Source organism: Phalaenopsis equestris, unplaced genomic scaffold (assembly GCF_001263595.1).
Source record: "Phalaenopsis equestris unplaced genomic scaffold, ASM126359v1 Scaffold000488, whole genome shotgun sequence".
NCBI classification, from domain to species: domain Eukaryota; kingdom Viridiplantae; phylum Streptophyta; class Magnoliopsida; order Asparagales; family Orchidaceae; genus Phalaenopsis; species Phalaenopsis equestris.
In genome coordinates, this window is record NW_018164928.1 from 786,554 (window position 1) to 804,682 (window position 18,129).

At 34.0% G+C, this 18,129-nt stretch overlaps 3 protein-coding genes across 4 annotated transcripts in view; 1 reads left to right on the forward strand and 2 right to left on the reverse strand.

The window, feature by feature from the left end:
* The window catches only part of LOC110028070, a 22,980-nt gene extending 11,734 nt beyond the window's left edge, over positions 1-11,246 (forward strand). For both annotated transcript variants that reach the window (XM_020729773.1, XM_020729774.1), the window contains 2 exons: positions 9,290-9,465; positions 10,489-11,246. In XM_020729773.1, coding sequence (XP_020585432.1) covers positions 9,290-9,465; positions 10,489-10,981 — 669 coding nt within the window. In that variant the 3' untranslated portion in view covers positions 10,982-11,246. The remainder of the gene's footprint in view (positions 1-9,289; positions 9,466-10,488) is intronic.
* Positions 11,247-13,181: 1,935 nt separating this feature from the next.
* Positions 13,182-15,223, reverse strand: LOC110028067 (histone H2B.5-like). Its single transcript, XM_020729768.1, has 2 exons — positions 15,168-15,223; positions 13,182-13,736 (listed from the first exon to the last, which is right to left on the reverse strand). The coding sequence occupies exon 2, from the start codon at positions 13,706-13,708 to the stop codon at positions 13,286-13,288; it is 423 nt and encodes a 140-aa protein (XP_020585427.1). The 5' UTR covers positions 13,709-13,736; positions 15,168-15,223; the 3' UTR covers positions 13,182-13,285.
* Positions 15,060-16,703, reverse strand: LOC110028066 (calmodulin-like). Its single transcript, XM_020729767.1, has 2 exons — positions 16,498-16,703; positions 15,060-15,546 (listed from the first exon to the last, which is right to left on the reverse strand). Exons 1-2 carry the CDS (start codon positions 16,571-16,573, stop codon positions 15,173-15,175), a joined length of 450 nt encoding a protein of 149 aa, XP_020585426.1. The 5' UTR covers positions 16,574-16,703; the 3' UTR covers positions 15,060-15,172.
* Positions 16,704-18,129: the final 1,426 nt, after the last annotated feature.

The window sequence follows — 18,129 nt, forward strand, 5'->3', positions numbered from 1 at the left end:
CACCCACCTTTCGGACTAAGTAAACTAGGGCATCCGGCGACCCGGGACGAAGGAGCCATATACATCTTGATTGAGTTACCATTAATTAAATAATTAAAATTTAATAAAAAAATTAATAAAATATTGTTTCTTTATTTGCTCTACTATTGCTTTTTGTATCTCAATGTATGCTTTTACTATTTTTATCAAACATAGAATGTTTGTGTTAAGGACAAATAATGAAGGAATAAAATTTGCTTAGATTATGGAGAACCTAGAAATCATAACACTAGAGAATTATTTAGCTTAAATGAACTTAACCTTGACCTAGGTTTGAATCATACATCCACTACCCTTTAATTAATTCACTATAAAATTATCGAAACAAATAAAATTTTTAATAATAAGATCGAAGGACCTGAAGACTTGAAGACACTTCAACAAGAAACTTGGAGCAGACTTCGTGGGCAGCTCGTTCAAGATCTTTCTTTAGTTTAAATAATAATCCTTAGGATTCTAAGGTTGTCTTTTATGACATAAAACCTTTCTTTTTGTTAGTCTCCTGCATAGTCCCGATATGTAGCACGTCCTAACTTGTTTTAGGATTCTGAGGTAGTCATTCAACGTAAATCCTCATATCTTTCTAGGTTTTTTATCTTTCTAGGTAATCCTCATATCTTTCTAGGTTTTTTGTGTAGATCATCATTACACAAATATAAGCCCTAATTAATATTACTGGCAAAATTAATATCGTCCTAAATCCGTCCTAAATCGAGCCAAACATTAGAATAGTTTGGGGGATTACCAAGAACCTATTCTGGATCTTTAATCTCCCATACTTTTCTTCTTTTGATTCTTAAAAGAAAATCTTTCACCTTTGAATCAATCCCCATTGGAAATTTCACAATCATGTTCGTTGAAAACCCTTTCTTTTGAATTCATGAAAACAAAAGATGCTTGATTTTTATCGAGAGTTCTCTTAGGTGACCCGTTCGCTTAAGACGTAATTAACTATAAAGGCTTGAAAATTAAAAAAACCCGTGCACTTATAGGGAAATTAAAAGAACCCAGACTTAAAATAAACTCTATTTGACTCTTATATCGAATAGGAGAATCTGTCGGTCATCATGCAAACTTGTGGATCAAACGGAAGTTATTTATTATATAGTTAATTTAATTGAGCTTATTATCAAGTAGTGTATTACTTTTCAGGGTGGTACAATACTCGTGGTTAGCTCAATTATCCAAACTGTAGGAATCACTGAGATTAGTTTGACCCTATTTTCTTCAAATTAAAATACCTAATTTTTAAATATTATATTACACTAAATTAAACCGCATTCAGCCGTATGACGACCGACAATATATTAAGAGAGTACATTGGGTGATCCATAACCTTAGTTGATTTTGGATGATTAACTGCTCCAGGGATCTGTCCTGCTGTTTTAATGTTGCCATACCACTAAGGGTTTAGGATTAAAACAATCGATTTGGCTAATCCATGATTCCTCAACACAATACCTTTGCATACGAATTATAAAGCACATGGTACGTTCAAGCTTTAGTGTAGGTATTTTTTTTTTAACGAATCTGACATGGAAACCAATTCTAGTAAAAGATATTTTATCTAATAGTCTTTTTATGGTTGTGATGATAAAATGGATAATGATTTGTTTTGAGATGAGTGCAATATAAGAGTTAATTCATCAAACATGTGTTGAAGTAATTTCATAATAAATTCAGTGAATAGATAACTCATTCTAACTAAAGGACTATTTTAGAGGCAGCAAGGAAAGCTGAGACGATTGTTTCTTTTGAATGCAGTTTAGCATGTTAGAAATGACAAGTCTTCGGTGGGTGGATAAAAGGGAGGTTAAGGAAAGGAATGAATATCATAGTTGAAAATCATAATGTCATATGAAATTAGAAAACAGATGATAAGAAAAAAAGAACAGGCAAGAGGAGCTTTTGATGTCTATGCACCCTAGACAAACATGAAAAAAATACATGCTTATCAGACGGCGGATAAATGATAGCACATTTAATATTCACATTTTTATCTTTGACTCTTATGCTTGGCAGTTAATGATAAAACAAGCTGATCCATCAGGATTCTCAATGGAATGGCAAAGCAATGGAAGGCTCGATCCATTTTAATGATGAGAGAAAAATGGGAAATCTGTTTCTAAGAAGTGTCGAGGAATAGGACAACCATCCCAAAGAAGCATTTGTGAAAATTACATCCATCCCAGGAACAAGAAGATGAAGGAGAAGAACAAGGCCATCATCATCAATATTTATAAAGGACTGATATGGCTAAAATTCCATCTAATGAAACAGATTTTCGTACCTTCACTTTGGATTTATGGTTGGGTGAGGTTGGGCCATTTAGATTTGGTTAAATCTATTTGGATGGATTTTGTTTAGATCAGACAGTTTAGCCTGCATTTGATTTTGATTAGGCATGATATTGTTTTTAGTCTAATTGGATAAAATGGATTTAAGCAAGGCCAACTTTTTTTTTATAAATTCGAAAAGGAGCCCAATTGTAGAAATCTTATGATAAAAGATGTGGTCTTGGATCCCTTGTATGAAGAGTTCATCTAGAAAACGGGCAAATGTATGAATTAATAAGTCGGGGGAGAATGAAATGTTTTATTTGCTTTAAATTTGAGTTATGAATGAGAAATTTGTTGAATATATTCAGGTATTAGATGAGATTTGATTTGAGCATCCGAATTTTGAATTTCATGAGATATATGAGGATTTTGTTGATATGGATAAGCATTATGTTGAATTGATTATTGTAAGAGAATGTTAAGGAGGAACCTTAAAGGTCAAATGGGATGTGTGAAAACTGAGAAAACTATTTCTATCTTGTTCATTGAAAGTGGAGAAGGCTTAGGGTGGGAGTCACCGTCAAAGGCTCGGGTAATTGGTTTGTATTTTTTTTTTCTATGCTTCATTGTGGGGAAGGAGGAAATTCACATAGAATTTTTTATACAGACTCTCATCATAAGGACCACGGATTTGGGAACTCTATTTGTATATCAATAGATATAGCGGGGTAGTGGAAGTAAAGATCTTGATGGAAATTTACTAATTTGATAGTTGAAAAATGAAGTGTTACAGTGTAGTGGAAGAACCTAGGAGGTAAAAAAGGAAGAAGAGATGAATAAGAGATAAATGAATAGCTTAAGGCGAGGGAGATCCCGATAAAAATGCTCTCTTTTTTTATAAGTTAGTTGCACTCTGATTGTCAAATGTTTCCTTATATTCAGACAATTAAACTTCAAAATCATCTTCTGCTGAAGAATCTTTTATTAGAGCTACTTTGATTGTAATCAGTTTGGAAAGCTTTCTAGCATATCTTAGCATTTATAATATTGGACGGCATTAACAAAAAAAATTCAGCACCAGCTTATCATTTAGTCTGCAGAGCATCCCTTTATCTTTCCTAAATAGATTTTGCATGACAACCATATTGAAACACATTTAAGAATATAATATGTACTATGTAGAGTTGTAGTAGATCTTAACATTTGACGGTAGGCTTAAGCATTAGACATACCCAAAAAGTTTGTAGTTTAACTATAAGCTGTTGTGATCTAATACATGTCACACAATTTCTAACAACTGATATGAAGTTATTAATCTACATAATCCAATTTTAAATTTTACGTTCAAGTATACACATGATCATGAAGTCATTTTCCTTTTAAGTACAACCTATTTGTATTTTTAAACCTTCTTTTCAAAGCAGCATGCTCATTAATTGACTTGGCAATATCAAGGACAGTTGTCATTATTAAAAAAAATCCAAAATTTAATTTATATGAATGACTACGAAATTAGGGAAGTAAAAATTTTGGGAGGAGCAATACTAACCTTTTGCTTGAAGAATATCTATTCTCCACTTAATGTTGCTTTGAAAATTGATAACTAGCTGAACTTCACCTTGGATGCCTTCTACTAAGCTCATTGAATTTGCTTCTTTTTTTTTTTCTGGGATACACCTTGGAGTCCTTAGTTATGTTACTAATATGATTGAGCGCGTAAAAGAGGATCTTGATGATGCAGGCACTTGTTGGTGGCTTGTGATCTAAATATGGAAGTTGTTTTTTGCCTTGTTAGGTTAAGGATTGGATTTGTGCCTTGGATTTTGTGGGTTGTTGAGTGGAATGCATTGGTGTTGGAATGGGAAGAAAGGGAAGTTGAGAGTACAGAATTTTAGGGAACTTATTTTAGTGGAAAGCTGACTGCTATGAAGTGTGAAGGCTAGGGTTTTGGAAGAGGGATAAGGGAGGCTGATGCTTGCGAGCTAGGATTGGATGGATTGGTAACTACGGAAGGAAAGGGCTTTTGGGTGTTGTAGGGAACTTGTTTTATATGTTGGATGTATTCGAGGTGGTGGCTAGACTAGAGGATTAAAATTTTGGAAGAAAGAATTGAAAGCATCGGGGGGTAGGCGGGCGGGGCGCTAATCATAAAAAAATTCTGGCATTAAATATGAAAAATTATCTAATTAGAGGTGTGGGTTGACCAAGACTTGATTGGAAAGTGGAGTGGTTTTGGATTAAGAAAAGTAAATGCCAAATTAGTAGGGCAACTGAGATTTGAATGGAAAGTGGAGTGGTCTTGGATTAAGAAAGGTATCTTCCATTCTAGGTATCTTCCATTCTTCATGATGTTTTTTTTTTTTTTATGATGATGATATTGATATTTTCCATCTTGATGCAGTGTTTTAGTTTGAGATTTGGTCACAGGTCTGAGTACATGTATTGGTGTTGCATCACTATTGATTGATTGGAAGTCCAACAATGAAAATGATTGGAAGCTCAACAATCACAAGTTAAAAGGTATTCTAGCAACACAAAAAAAATATCTTCTTTATCTATATCACACCATAATGCATTACTCCGAATAATGCTTCTAGAAACATTTTAGTGGTTATTTTTTAATGTTTTCAAATGAATTTAGGATCATATATAATTGTCTATCATAAAATATAACTTCTTAGTTAAATATAACTTTGACAAGGATGCCCAACTATTTAGAATCACTTATAATTGCACACAAATAAACTGTACTTCCTTATCCTCCATGTCAATTTTATTGTTTTTTCTTAATTTAAAATTATTTTTTTTTTGGATTAAAATCAATGCTCTCATTTTGGACCTGTAACACAAATAATCCTTATGGTTTTAATTGATGGACTTCTCAACTCGCATCAAAGTTTTCTTTATTGCCCGAGTTGCTTGGATCATTTGAGCCATTAAATGAGGGATGATTGTTGGTAGAAAGGGTCCTTATTGTTGATGGGATGAACAAGTTCTAGGAGCAGAAGAAGATGATGAAAGGGTCATTTTTGGGGATAAGTGTTTGATAACTAATTTCATTGTTATATACGTCATTCAATGAGTAGTTGCTTGGCAGTCTTTCACATAAATAATGGAGCATTAAAGGCAAGAAATTATTCGAAAGTTTTTAACTTGCCAAAACCTAAGGATTTTTAGGAAGATTGAAAACAGTAATACATGTTTATGTATTGACTTAACTAAAACACGAAGCCATTAGGATTAAGAAGAGCATGAAAAATATGCATTATGCTACTTTCAATATAGAAGAAAGGGAGTATTTTAGACCTAAATTGGTCTTCCTTTTAATCAAAAGTCTTCAAGATCTATCTCCCTCATCTAGTCTTTATTTAGCTTATGCCTAAGAACATCAATTTCACAAAATCTTATATAGCTTTAAACACAAAAGATAAATGTTATATAACATTAAATATACCTTGCCGGACAAGAATTTTAGGAGGGTTGCATGTCTCAATTTCTGCACTTTTTCGATTACTCGAACATATAGCTATACTGTTTCAAATCCCACACAGGTTTGTGCTTATTATGACATTGTCAATGCTGCGGTGAAATGGGACAAGAAGAATCATTGAAATGAAAGAAGCGACTATGCTAGATTTTGTGGAGACTTGAACCATAGTGTTTTCCCTTTAGAGCATTGAGAACAAAGCCTGGTGTTTTAGCAAGAATATGAGGAGAGGTTTGCTGTTTTATAAAACATGCTTGATTCATTTCAAAGGGCTGAGGATTTATAAGATGTTGAAGCGAAATGAAAAACATTCAAAATAATGGAAAAGTAGACCCAAAAAAAAAAAAGATCATGTCACTTAGATGAGGAGAAGCTGGAGAACAATATTAAACTGAGAGAGTAATGAGGGAAAGATGATTAAGAAGGTGGAAACCATATTTATTCTATGAAGCAAGCCCCTCTCTTATCTACCCTTCTCCTACTTTCATGAACTCTTCTTTTCTAGCTATTGGTAGCCTATGCCTCTAGCCTCATTTCCTCGCAAATTACACGAGAACAAAATGTTGCGATTTGTGAATGTCTATGGATGCCTCCGGATCACATTTTTGTAAGCATTTTGAGCCACCTGCCATTATAGGACATTTATTTTGACAAAGTTAGTGCGAAAATAGTTAGTGTACAACTTTGTTGTTGTATGGTACTCAAAGGAATATATTCCATGAGTAGCTAAATTGTTGCATAATGATTGTGGATCATTTGTGGTTGCCCATGCTTGCTACCACTTGCGCCTATTTAAGAAAAAAATTATTATTTCAGCTGATGATAATTGAGCTGGGCAGCTGCATGAATTAAGTTCTAGCCATTTTAGTAAGTTTATTTATTTGTTAAATTTTTTTTTCTGGATGAATGGAACCCAATATAAATTAATTGTATTAGTAATTTGTGTTAATATAAATTTATCATGTTAAAGTCTTGTCCGCTTAAGCCCGCTATAAACATTTACCATGGAAAAATATGACAATTATGATGTCTCCTGGTTTGGCCCTAACAAAATGATTATTTATTAAGACATCACTTTGCAATGCTTCATTAGTCTATCATATTCTGCTATGGATGAATTTTTGTTAATGTATTTAAAATTCTAATTGCATAATATTAAATTTAATTAAGTGAAGGGTTTTAATGACTATCCTTATGTTATTTGTTACATTTTGTTTTAACGTCTTTGTTTATTATGATATTTGGCAATCTCAGATCCATTAGCTTCTTTGACGTGCTTGGACCTTGATGGTTATTCATTTGTTCAGTTTATTTAGTTAACCTGACTATCAACTGTTAGTGAAAACAGAATAACAAATTTATTTCTTTTCTTTTTTTTTTTTTCATTAACTAAAAATTAAAAAGATGTTAGGTTGGTTTCATTTGGTTTTGGCGCTCATTATATAAGCTCTATCATTCCTTGCCCTAATATATTGTTAACGTTTTTCAGTTTTGTCAACTCTACTTAGTTATCATTAACTTATTGAGAGCACTTTAATCCATACACTATAGTTACTTTAATTGCAGTTTCTAAAGTTTAGCTTTAGTTCTCTATATTATGCATAGTACTTCTAAAGAACATACAATGTTTAACATTTTTGTTTTTAATTTAGGATGTTATATGCCATGTATGGTACAACCAATATCTATCAATAAATAAATTCAAAATATATATATATATATATATATATATATAGACACACACACACACACACACACACACACACACACCAACAACAACAACAACAACAAACGCAAAAACCTTTATCCCACTAAGTGGGGATATACATAAAATATATTCAAATATTTGGGGCACATGGGTCGCCACTAGACGTGATGGGGTTTGAGCCAATAGGGTGGGTTGAGGACCTCACGCCTGGACCCATTCCTTAAAAAATAATAAAATAGAATAAAATAAAATGTATCAAAGTAGAAATACGTTTGTTTAAAATTAGACAAGTTTAAATAAAAACAAATGACAAAAGAACCATTAATTTTTGGGGCATTTACATACATACCACACAATTCCTATTTATATACACTTCTAACACCTAACTTTGAGTTTTACATATATAACACTCAAATGATTCATATCAGATAAAAAATACCACTATTACTAACTTTAAAAAGTGAAATGCAGCTTTTTTAAGTGTAGATAAATTGGTATAAGTGTAAAAATCAAAGTTTAGGTGTTAGATATGTAAATACATAGGCTTTGTGTGGTATCCGTGCAAATCTTCCTTTTTTTAACTAGGTTAAATTTAAGAATTTTATTGTTCATTCTAAATGCCTTCATATTTGAGACATCACTTCCTATCTAGATACATTATCTACCAGAATATCCTCATACAACTTTTTCTAACCGTCTATATCCTATTTTCTTGAATTTTGAATTAAAATATTTAAATTTATTTTACGTTGATTATGTCATTGAGCCAAAAGGAAACATAAAACAGAGTTAAGTGGTGCTCAAATGAGAATGTTTAGGTGGATGAGTAGCTTGAACTTAGAGACAAAAGGCGAAACAAATATATCCGTGAAAGGGTTGGTGTAGCTCCAGTGGCAAATAAGATTAGATAAAGTCGTCTTAGATGGTATGGTCACATTAAACGTCGACCATTTGATGATTTGGTCATGAGAGTAGATGTTTTACATTCTACTTATGTTAAGAAAGACAGACGTCGACCTAAAAATTGGGCATATATATTTTATAAAAAATGATATTAATTTATTAGAATTAAATGAAAATATGACACTCAATAGGACACAATGGAGAAAAAGAATTCAAGGAGCCGACTCCACTTTAGTAGGATAAAAGCTTGTTGTTGTTTTATGTCATTGAGCCAAAAGACAGCAATAACCGTCGTCTTGCTTGCTTTTGGTTTTGTTCACTAGTTATTCATTCATAACCAGTAATTATAGTTATGTATTTAATCACAATGCTGAATTTTTGTAATTTAATCATTATGATTTGGTTTTTATGACAGTTTTATTGGTTAATGAATATAATGTTTGCATCTTCTCAATACACTATATCTGATATGAGTATGAGTTATAACTTCTTACAGTCCATCATGTTGCACGGTTTTCTTTTTTCCACACTATTGAACACCCTCAGGCTGGTCATATGTGGAAAGAATAAATATTTAATTATTTATGTATAAATATGATTTATGCATGAATGCAATGTGTGATTTGTTTCTGTTCGGATTTGACCAAATCCTGGTTCGTTTCCCTATGACTAACCCACAGTCAAAGATACATCACTGCAGTGATTAAGAAAGATATTTGGTTCCATAAGTTTGTAGTTTTTGATCTTTGGCTATATTTAGGTTTTTTTTTTTACTAGATTTTTTGGGCTTACACATGAAAGATTTTTAAAACTGTCTATTTTTGGTGCTTATTAATAGGTTCTGTTTTGATATTTATTTACATTTCTTTCTAGGTTGATGCTGGCGTTTCTCTCAGTGAAGCTCTGCTTTTGCATGACAAATGGTTAGAAGACAACGGAATTAAACAAAAAAACTTCGCCGTGGTGACATGGTCTAACTGGGATTGTCGTGTGATGCTTGAATCTGAGTGCCAATTCAAGGGGATTCGGAAACCTCCGTATTTTAACAAGTATGGATGCGTATGTTTCTTAAGCAAGATTTACATACATACCACTCAATTCTTATGTATTTACATAGCCACCTTATTCATGCATGAAAATGTGCATTTCACCTTTTAAAATTTAAAATAGTTCAATTTTTATATCCTATGATAGACTTGGGTAGTATAAATGTAAACAAGTAAAGTTTAGGTTAGATAGAATTGGGTGGAATGTATGTAAATGCCCCTTTATTTGTAATAATTTGTCCCTGTTCAATTCTTTAAGAACGCTTTATGTTCTGTTTCATGCTCTCATCTCGCTAATACAAATATTAGAATTAGAAAATTATTACTCTAAGAGTATGGAAATATGTTTTCTGCTTTTCTTAATGTATTTCACCTTTTAATCTGTTTCAATATGCTTTTTCATTTTGCTCCCAGAAACATGTGATATTTGATATCTGTAAATCTCCCTGCAACATCAACCGTTGACATCTTATTTGAACAAATACATTTTATTTATAGGAATTTGGTAAGTAATTCTTCAATTGGCACGAAGATTCGAGAATTTTGGATGCGATATCATCTGAACTCAATGATTCATGTACTCATCTCGATTAATCAAAGTCCCAATTTATTGCGCATTAAGTTCTAATATTTGTCTAGCTTTCTAAACCATGTCTTACACCATATAGTTCATTGTCTCCTTTGAAGTTTTTTGGCCATTTTACATACAAAGCACAAAATTCTTATGCATTTACACATCACACCCGAACTTTCATATTTGCGCACATACCGCTCAAATCCTTAACATCACATTAAAACATTAAAAATAGCACCATTTTCACTTTTTAAAAGTCGAGTACATCTTTCGTGCATAGCTTTAAAGCAACGAAGTCTTATACATGTAACTATAAAAGTTTAGACCCTTAGAAATGTAAATACATAAGAATCATGTGACATGCATGTAAAATGTCTGACAAGAACTTCAACATTTTCTCATTGAGGTCAGATCAAAATGATTCTATTCTTACCTTTTAACAATATGATCAGGTGGATCAATTTAAAGGTACCATTTCACGAGGTCTTCGGAAGCATGCACTGCAATTTAAAGGAGGCAGTTGAGCTCGCCGGCCTGGCTTGGGAGGGTCGTGCTCACTGCGGCCTCGACGACGCTCGAAACACCGCCCGTCTCCTTTCCCTTCTCATGCGTCGAGGCTTCCGCTTCTCCATCACCAGCTCAATGTGTCAGCATTTTACCGAACTTCCTGAACCTCGTCGGACTGATCCGGCCGCCACCCAGCTCCCAAAGCCAAAAGAGAAAGTAGCAGCAGGTCAAGGCCTCCAGTTTCAGCCCTCCATCGAACCACCCATTATGGATCCAGCCATCTACTGTTTCTGCGGCGTAAAGAGCAGTAAGTGTGTGGTTAGGAAGCCGGGGCCCATGCAGGGAAGGTGGTTCTTCGGCTGTGGAAACTGGACGGCGTCGAGGCGTGCCGGCTGTGCCTACTTTGTTTGGGATGAAACTCAGAAGCTACTAAGTTAGGGGAAGCAACAAAAGCTTATTTGCATCTTGGTTGTGTTTTACACATAAATATATAAATATATAAATATATAATTATATAAATATCTATGTAAGAGTGAGTGAAGACTTTCATGGGAGTGGAGAAATTTCTAGGTAGTGTCTAATCTATAAGCTCTAGAGTTGGTGAGAGGAGATTTGAGGGATGAGATGCTGCTTAGGATTATTTAAATGCTTTGTAGACAATGGCTGAAGACATGAAATTATTATATCATAAGTTATATTAAAACTGTGGGTCTTGTTTATTTTTCATGTTATTTTTTTAATGCAGAAGCTGGCAGGGAATTTCCTGTCCAGATTGAACAACTCTGTGAATTTCAATTTGTTTATTTTTTAATTATTCTATTTTAACATGGAGCAAATTGCAAAAAAATCTCGACTATTTATGTAGGATTGTTATAGTCTCAGAGTTTATAGATGTGTTAAATTTATCCTGAACTTGATTAATTAGGGTTTTAATAGTCATTTATAGGTATAATTTAGCCCTCATTTAAAGAATTTGAGAACCAATTTAATATTTTTATAAATTGTAGGATTAAAATGATCACATTTAAAGAAAAAAAATTTCATCCGCACGTCTTAACCACCGACAATCGCATCATCTGCCGATGAGTTGTATGACAATATTGCGGCCAATGGTTAACTGTGCAGACGTTAGGACGGAAGTCCTCATTTAAATAGTTTAGAGACTATTTTTGCAGACTTTTAGAAGTGTTGTAGGTTATATGAATGATGACAATTATGAATATGAGTGTGTTTAAAGTTTCAAGTCAATGACTTTTGTTTCATAGTTTAAGTCTTAGATGTTGTGATTTATTTTATTATTATTTGTCTTGGTGTATGTGTTGAAATGTTTTTATAATCATGAGATTTAGTTTAGATTAATGTAATATAATACTCACATACAAACCATACATTTTTTATGTATTTATATATCTAAGACCTAAATTTTTAAATCTATATTTATAATTTTGGTGTAATAAGTATTTAAATGAAAGAGTATATTTTAAATTTAAAAATAAATAATAATGAGATATTTGATATTATGTTAAAAATTAAAGTGTTATGTAAACACAAAAGTTCTAAGTTATAAATAAATAAAAATTGCTTATTTATGCAGATTTATCACACTAATTATATTTTATCTTTCTACCATAATTGATAAATTGGGCATTGTAACAATGACTTGAAAGAGGGCGTGGAATTCATTCATAGCTAGCTGCTAAATTATTTATTTTTTTGCTTAATATATGTATATTTTTAAAGATAAATAGAGAAAATATTATGTTCTCAATATATGATTTAGACTTGACTTAAGCCAAGAAAGGGACTTAATATATTAATAATTGAAAAATACTGAAAATACATAATGACATGACAAAAAAAAAAACAATTTACAAACATAATACATAATTCTTATGTATTTTATATCATACACAAAAACTTTAATATTTAAACACATTGCACATAAATCATTACCATTATATAAAAAATAACACCATTATCACTATTTAAAAACAAAATACCTTTTTCATGCATAAGTATAACTATCTTGGCTTGTTGGCTAGCATTTACGATATCAATTGTACGTCCCATAGGATCCAAAAAATTATTTCATTAAGATACCAGACACAAAATTTACGTCAAGCTTCAAAGTCAAGTGAGCATGTGTCACAGGCAAGTGCGCCCCACTCTTCTGAAAAACCTGCCCAACCATTATATTACAGTGAGACACATTTGACACGTGACAAGTGCTCACTGGACTCCAAACACAAATTTACATTCAATATCCTAATGAAATAATCTCTCTTACTCTCGATGCATGGGTTTGTCCTCGAATTATTAAGCACATTAAGTCTTATTTAATTGCTCCTAGCCATTTCTTTACACACACACACATTGTGGCATAAGACCTCTCAAATCAAAAGTCCAAATCACGCTGACGAAGATAACCCACCTAAAAATTAAAGTACAACGCCCTACACTGGAGGGAAACCGAACCCCAAACCAGAGGAGACTTATATCTATATCTATCTATGTATGTATGTAGATGTGGATGGATTTTCATTTAAATCCCCAACTTCACAACACATCACAGTATAACAATTTAAAAAATTATGCTTTGTAATTATTATTAAACATGAAATTAGAACTGCATTATAGCTGAATATAAAGATGAAAACCAGTATCATATAACAATAAGCAAAACCCTAACAAATTCTGCTAAATCAACACACAGCCCTGGACCAATGATTCCTCAACTACCCCCTAAGAACTCGTAAATTTAGTAACAGCTTTCGTACCCTCAGACACAGCATGCTTGGCGAGCTCCCCGGGAAGCGCCAGCCGCACAGACGTCTGAATCTCGCGGGAGGTGATCGTCGGCTTCTTGTTGTAACGGGCGAGGCGAGATGATTCATTAGCAAGCTTCTCGAAGATATCATTGATGAACGAATTCATGATGCTCATCGCCTTGCTGGAGATCCCGATGTCGGGATGAACCTGCTTCAGGACCTTGAAGATGTAGATCTTATAGGTTTCCGAGCTCTTCTTGCTCCTCTTCTTTTTATTCTTTTCGCCTGCGGAGTCCTTCGCCGGCAGCCGCTTCTCCGCCTTAGGTTTCTTCTCCGCCGGCTTCTCTTCGACGGCGGGCTTCTCTGCAGCGGGTTTCTTCTCGCCCTTTGGCGCCATTGTTCAGATGTGAGATGAGGGGAGGTTTCTGGTTTATGAGAAGGAGAGGAAACGGAATATTATTGGAGGAAAAGGAGGGGCGCGGATCAATAAGCTGGCAAAAGGCCGCCCGTTGATTATTGATAGTGATGTGTGAGATCGGACGGTAGAGAATTGGAAACGTATTACGATGTCATTGGTGAGGGATCCAGGGCTGCATGAACTTAATTGCATTGTATGTTATCGAAGCTACTCGAATGTAGTTACAATTATGTTTGTATCATGAATGCCAATATCATGAATACCAATACATATGAATGCCAATACATAGCAAGTTAAGAATATGACATACAATGGAAGTTACTTTATCATGTGGTGTAAACGAGCTAAACACGAGCAAGCACACAAGCTCAGCTCGGGTTCAACCCATTAAAAAATATTATTATTCATGTTCGGTTTAGTTATATTTCAAGCACAAAAAATGTATTCGTGTTCGGCTTGTTTGTTTAATGAGCCGAACACGAGTTGAACTGACAATCCTAATCACAGAGTCATAGGATGTAAAGGATTGAGGTAATAATTAAATCTTATTGTTTATATTAAAATGATTTAAATCTAATTTAATATATATTTATTTTATTTTTTAATTAATAATTTTAATTAATTATAAATCTTTATAGTTTTGTAGTGAATCAATTTTTTAAAAAATACAACTCATCAATATATATTTCGGGTAGTATTTCAAGCCCAGAAAAGTCTAACACGAACAAACAAATCTTTATTCATGTTCAACTCGTTTATATATTAAGCACAAAAAAATGTTCAGCTCGTTAACTTAACGAACGAATTGAACACGAGTTTCTTAACGAGCCGAACACGAGACGTTCATGAACAACAAGCCGTTTTTTGACCGCCCTAATTTTATCCTTATGTGAGGGAGACCTCGATGTACATTCAAACTAAACTATATTATTTAGATATATGGTACACAAAACAAACCATCAAGTTTGTTGATGTCAATAAGAGATAATAATCCTAAAAAAAAGGTGATGATTGTAGGGGCCTTGGGCTCAAATGATGCCAACAATGCAACAACACAAAGAATGAGCTCGAAAATACTATGCGAGAGCGGGCCAACAATCATTTGTCGCGACCGAGTCAACATGAACAACTACGACTTTATAAATCCTAGAGATTATGTTAGAGGATACATTTGGTTGAATCTTATACTCTTCAAAGGTTGACCTTGCTCAATCTTAAATTTAAGACCATGACTAAATTGACTACATATAAAGAATCAATTGACCATTATATATACATACATATATATATATATATATAAATATATAATATGAAGACAGAAACAAAAACATCAGAAAAGAAAATTGCAAGCCAAACAATACATGAGCAAAAGTTAGACAAAAAAAGAAAAGCTGAAACCAAACACACAGAAAAGAAATCAGTTTTAAGAGATTCATACATTGATCATTTCGCCATCATGACCTTGACAAACTCGTCGTAGTTGATCTGGCCGTCGCCGTCAACATCGGCCTCCCGGATCATCTCGTTGACCTCCTCGTCGGTGAGTTTCTCGCCGAGGTTGGTCATGACGTGCCGGAGCTCCGCGGCGGAGATGAAGCCATTCTGGTCTTTATCGAAGACGCGAAAGGCCTCCCTGAGCTCCTCCTCCGAGTCGGTGTCCTTCATCTTTCGAGCCATGAGGTTTAGGAATTCGGGGAAATCAATGGTGCCGTTTCCGTCTGCATCGACTTCGTTAATCATGTCCTGCAGCTCGGCTTCTGTTGGATTTTGGCCGAGAGAACGCATCACAGTGCCCATTTCTTTCGTTGTAATGCAGCCTGATCATCCACATAAATCGGCGATGATATGGGAAAAAGAGATTCAGTAAAAAATACAGAAAATCATCAATCACCAAGCACAAACATGGCCTTCCTAACACACCTTGTTCTAAAGATATGGCTATCACCGATCCGCTTTTGAGCCGAGCTGTGGTGTCAGCTTGAAATCGGTTCGAAAAAAAATTTAATCCAAAATATTGGATTGTAGCTCGTTTATTTTGACCCGATCTCGAACCGAGCCTAAATTCGAATCAAGTTTTTGAATCTTCGAGCTAAATTCGCTAAATTAACAGTGATATGTTGCTAACAATCCGATTTTGAGCCGAGCTCGAAAAAAATTCAATCCAAAATTTTGACTCGAAGCTCGTCAAGTTTACTTCGATCCGATCGAAGCCAAAATTCAAATCAATCTTCGAGTGACCCTATCTACAGATCTGCTAATATGTTTACTGAACTTGGAGAAGAATGCCACATCTGAAATGATTTCAGTATTTCAGGGCCTACAGCACCAAAAACAAGGCATTTGTTGATAAAAACAAGAGCTACATTGTCTAGGGGAAAATATTTGTGAAATCAGTGAATTGGAATAGTTGTTTACAAAGGAATTTGATATATAGAATTAGCAATAACCAAGAGAAGAAATCTAACACCTATCGGAAATGAATTTGTCGTTGCATATGTATTCTACGATTTAATCCGAAAAATAGAACAAATAATATTTCCAAAACAAATCATTGATATAAATACAACTTCATCGAAACTTTTCGATTGAAAGAAAGCACGCCAATCATTCTTCTCTAACAACTATGTTAAACTCTTTCTGAAACCCTAACACCCATTGGAAACGCCCATATGTATAGGAAATCCAATCAACGTCGCAGAAAGAAGAATAAAACACTGGCATCCTTTTGAAACAGGGGAAATCACAAGAGACGAAACGAATCATCTAACCATCTCCATCTTTGTCGAATAAGCTGAAAGCCTCCTTGAACTCGGCGATCTGATCGTCCGTTAGCTCCTCGGCCATGTCTACACGGCAGAGATCGTCCGCAGACTGCTGAATATGTGGCCGGAGTAGGAGATGCAGAGTAGAGTGAGAAACCGCTCACTTCTGGTAGAGAGAGAGAGAGGCAGTCGGAGACTCAGAGAGGCGCCGGAGCGCGCTCTTCTCCGAAAATAATAAAAAGAAAGATTTACATACATACTTACAATTTTACATAAATACCACTTTTCCATTGTAACATGTAGGGCTGCAATCAAGCCTGAGTTGGACATATCATAGTTCATATTTGGTCAAGCATGTGTCGAGTTTTCATATATTGTTCAAACTTGATTTGTTTAAATTTTTCAATGTTTGGCCTGATTTGTAATTAATTTATTTATGACAAAAATGCTTAGGATATGCTTAATAGAATAATTTGTGTGGTGTTTAAGCATGATTTAACCTAAACCTACAAGCTATCATGGAGCTATGAACGAACAATTTAATATTCTAGTTAATTAAATTTTATTTAAATAATATATCATATATGAAACAAGTTATCATCGTGCATAATATCAGATATTTAACAAGTTACTTATTGAACAAAAAACGAGTTTGTTCGTGAACATAAATGAATAAATTCGATCAATTCATTTAAGCTTCGAGCTTTTAAAAATTGTTCAAGCTTGTTTATTTACTCATTTGAACGAATATGGTCGAATCTTGAACGAGCCTGAGTTCTAGTTGTTGGTCAAGTGCATTAGTTAATTAACAGCCCTAACATAATTTAATGATTTAAATGTAAATAGGTTTAGAAGTCCTTTATGTAAATACATAAAAATTTGGTGGGCTGTATGTAAATGCCCCTCCTCAGAATGAGGTCATATACTGAAAAACACTTCACATATGCCATCAGCAGTTTATACGTGGATGAATCGTAGCCGTTGCTCAAACTCGGCGGCATCGTGATTGAGACTCGGATGATGGCCGTTGGTTTTTGATCAGACGGAGGAGAAGCCTGCAGCTAGGATCCTCGGGAACAGCCACTTTCAGTTGTCAAAAAATTCGTTATAACAGATGTTTGATGTGTTATAGCCATGAGAAATATTATGTAAAATAAAAAAAAAAACATATTTTTTCAAATAAAAATAAAATTTATATCATGCTTATTTTAAAATAAGTTTCTAAATTTTAAATTCTATAATTTCTAACAAATTGATCGATAAAGCAACTTGCACTCGCCCAGCCACATCCATTAAGCCTTTCCTGCACTGAGCTCGCCAATACTCACTGAAGTCCTTTGCCGGGAAAAAATTTGCGTGCGATAGACGTACGCAGCGCTGTGTATGATATTGAGGTTATACCGAGAATACAAGAGGGTTATATTCGCTGTATAACTCCTTGTAACCCCCCTGTAAACTTCTGTAACATATTACTAAATTCTTGATATATGATAACAGAAACGCATAACTTATTTTAGGTTACAGGTAGGTTACAGAAGGTTACTGGGAGGTTACAAAGGATTATACCACGAATATAACTACAATATCGCACGCAGCGTTGCGTACGTCTATCACACGCAAATTTTTTCCCCTTTGCTG

Coding starts and splice junctions, on each gene's coding strand:
- LOC110028067 (XM_020729768.1), bottom strand. CDS start 13,708: ATGGCGCCAAAGGGCGAGAAGAAACCCGCTGCAGAGAAGCCCGCCGTC.
- LOC110028066 (XM_020729767.1), bottom strand. CDS start 16,573: ATGGCCGAGGAGCTAACGGACGATCAGATCGCCGAGTTCAAGGAGGCT. Junction 15,547..16,497: donor ATTCGACAAAGATGGAGATG/GTTAGATGATTC, acceptor GTGGATGATCAG/GCTGCATTACAACGAAAGAA.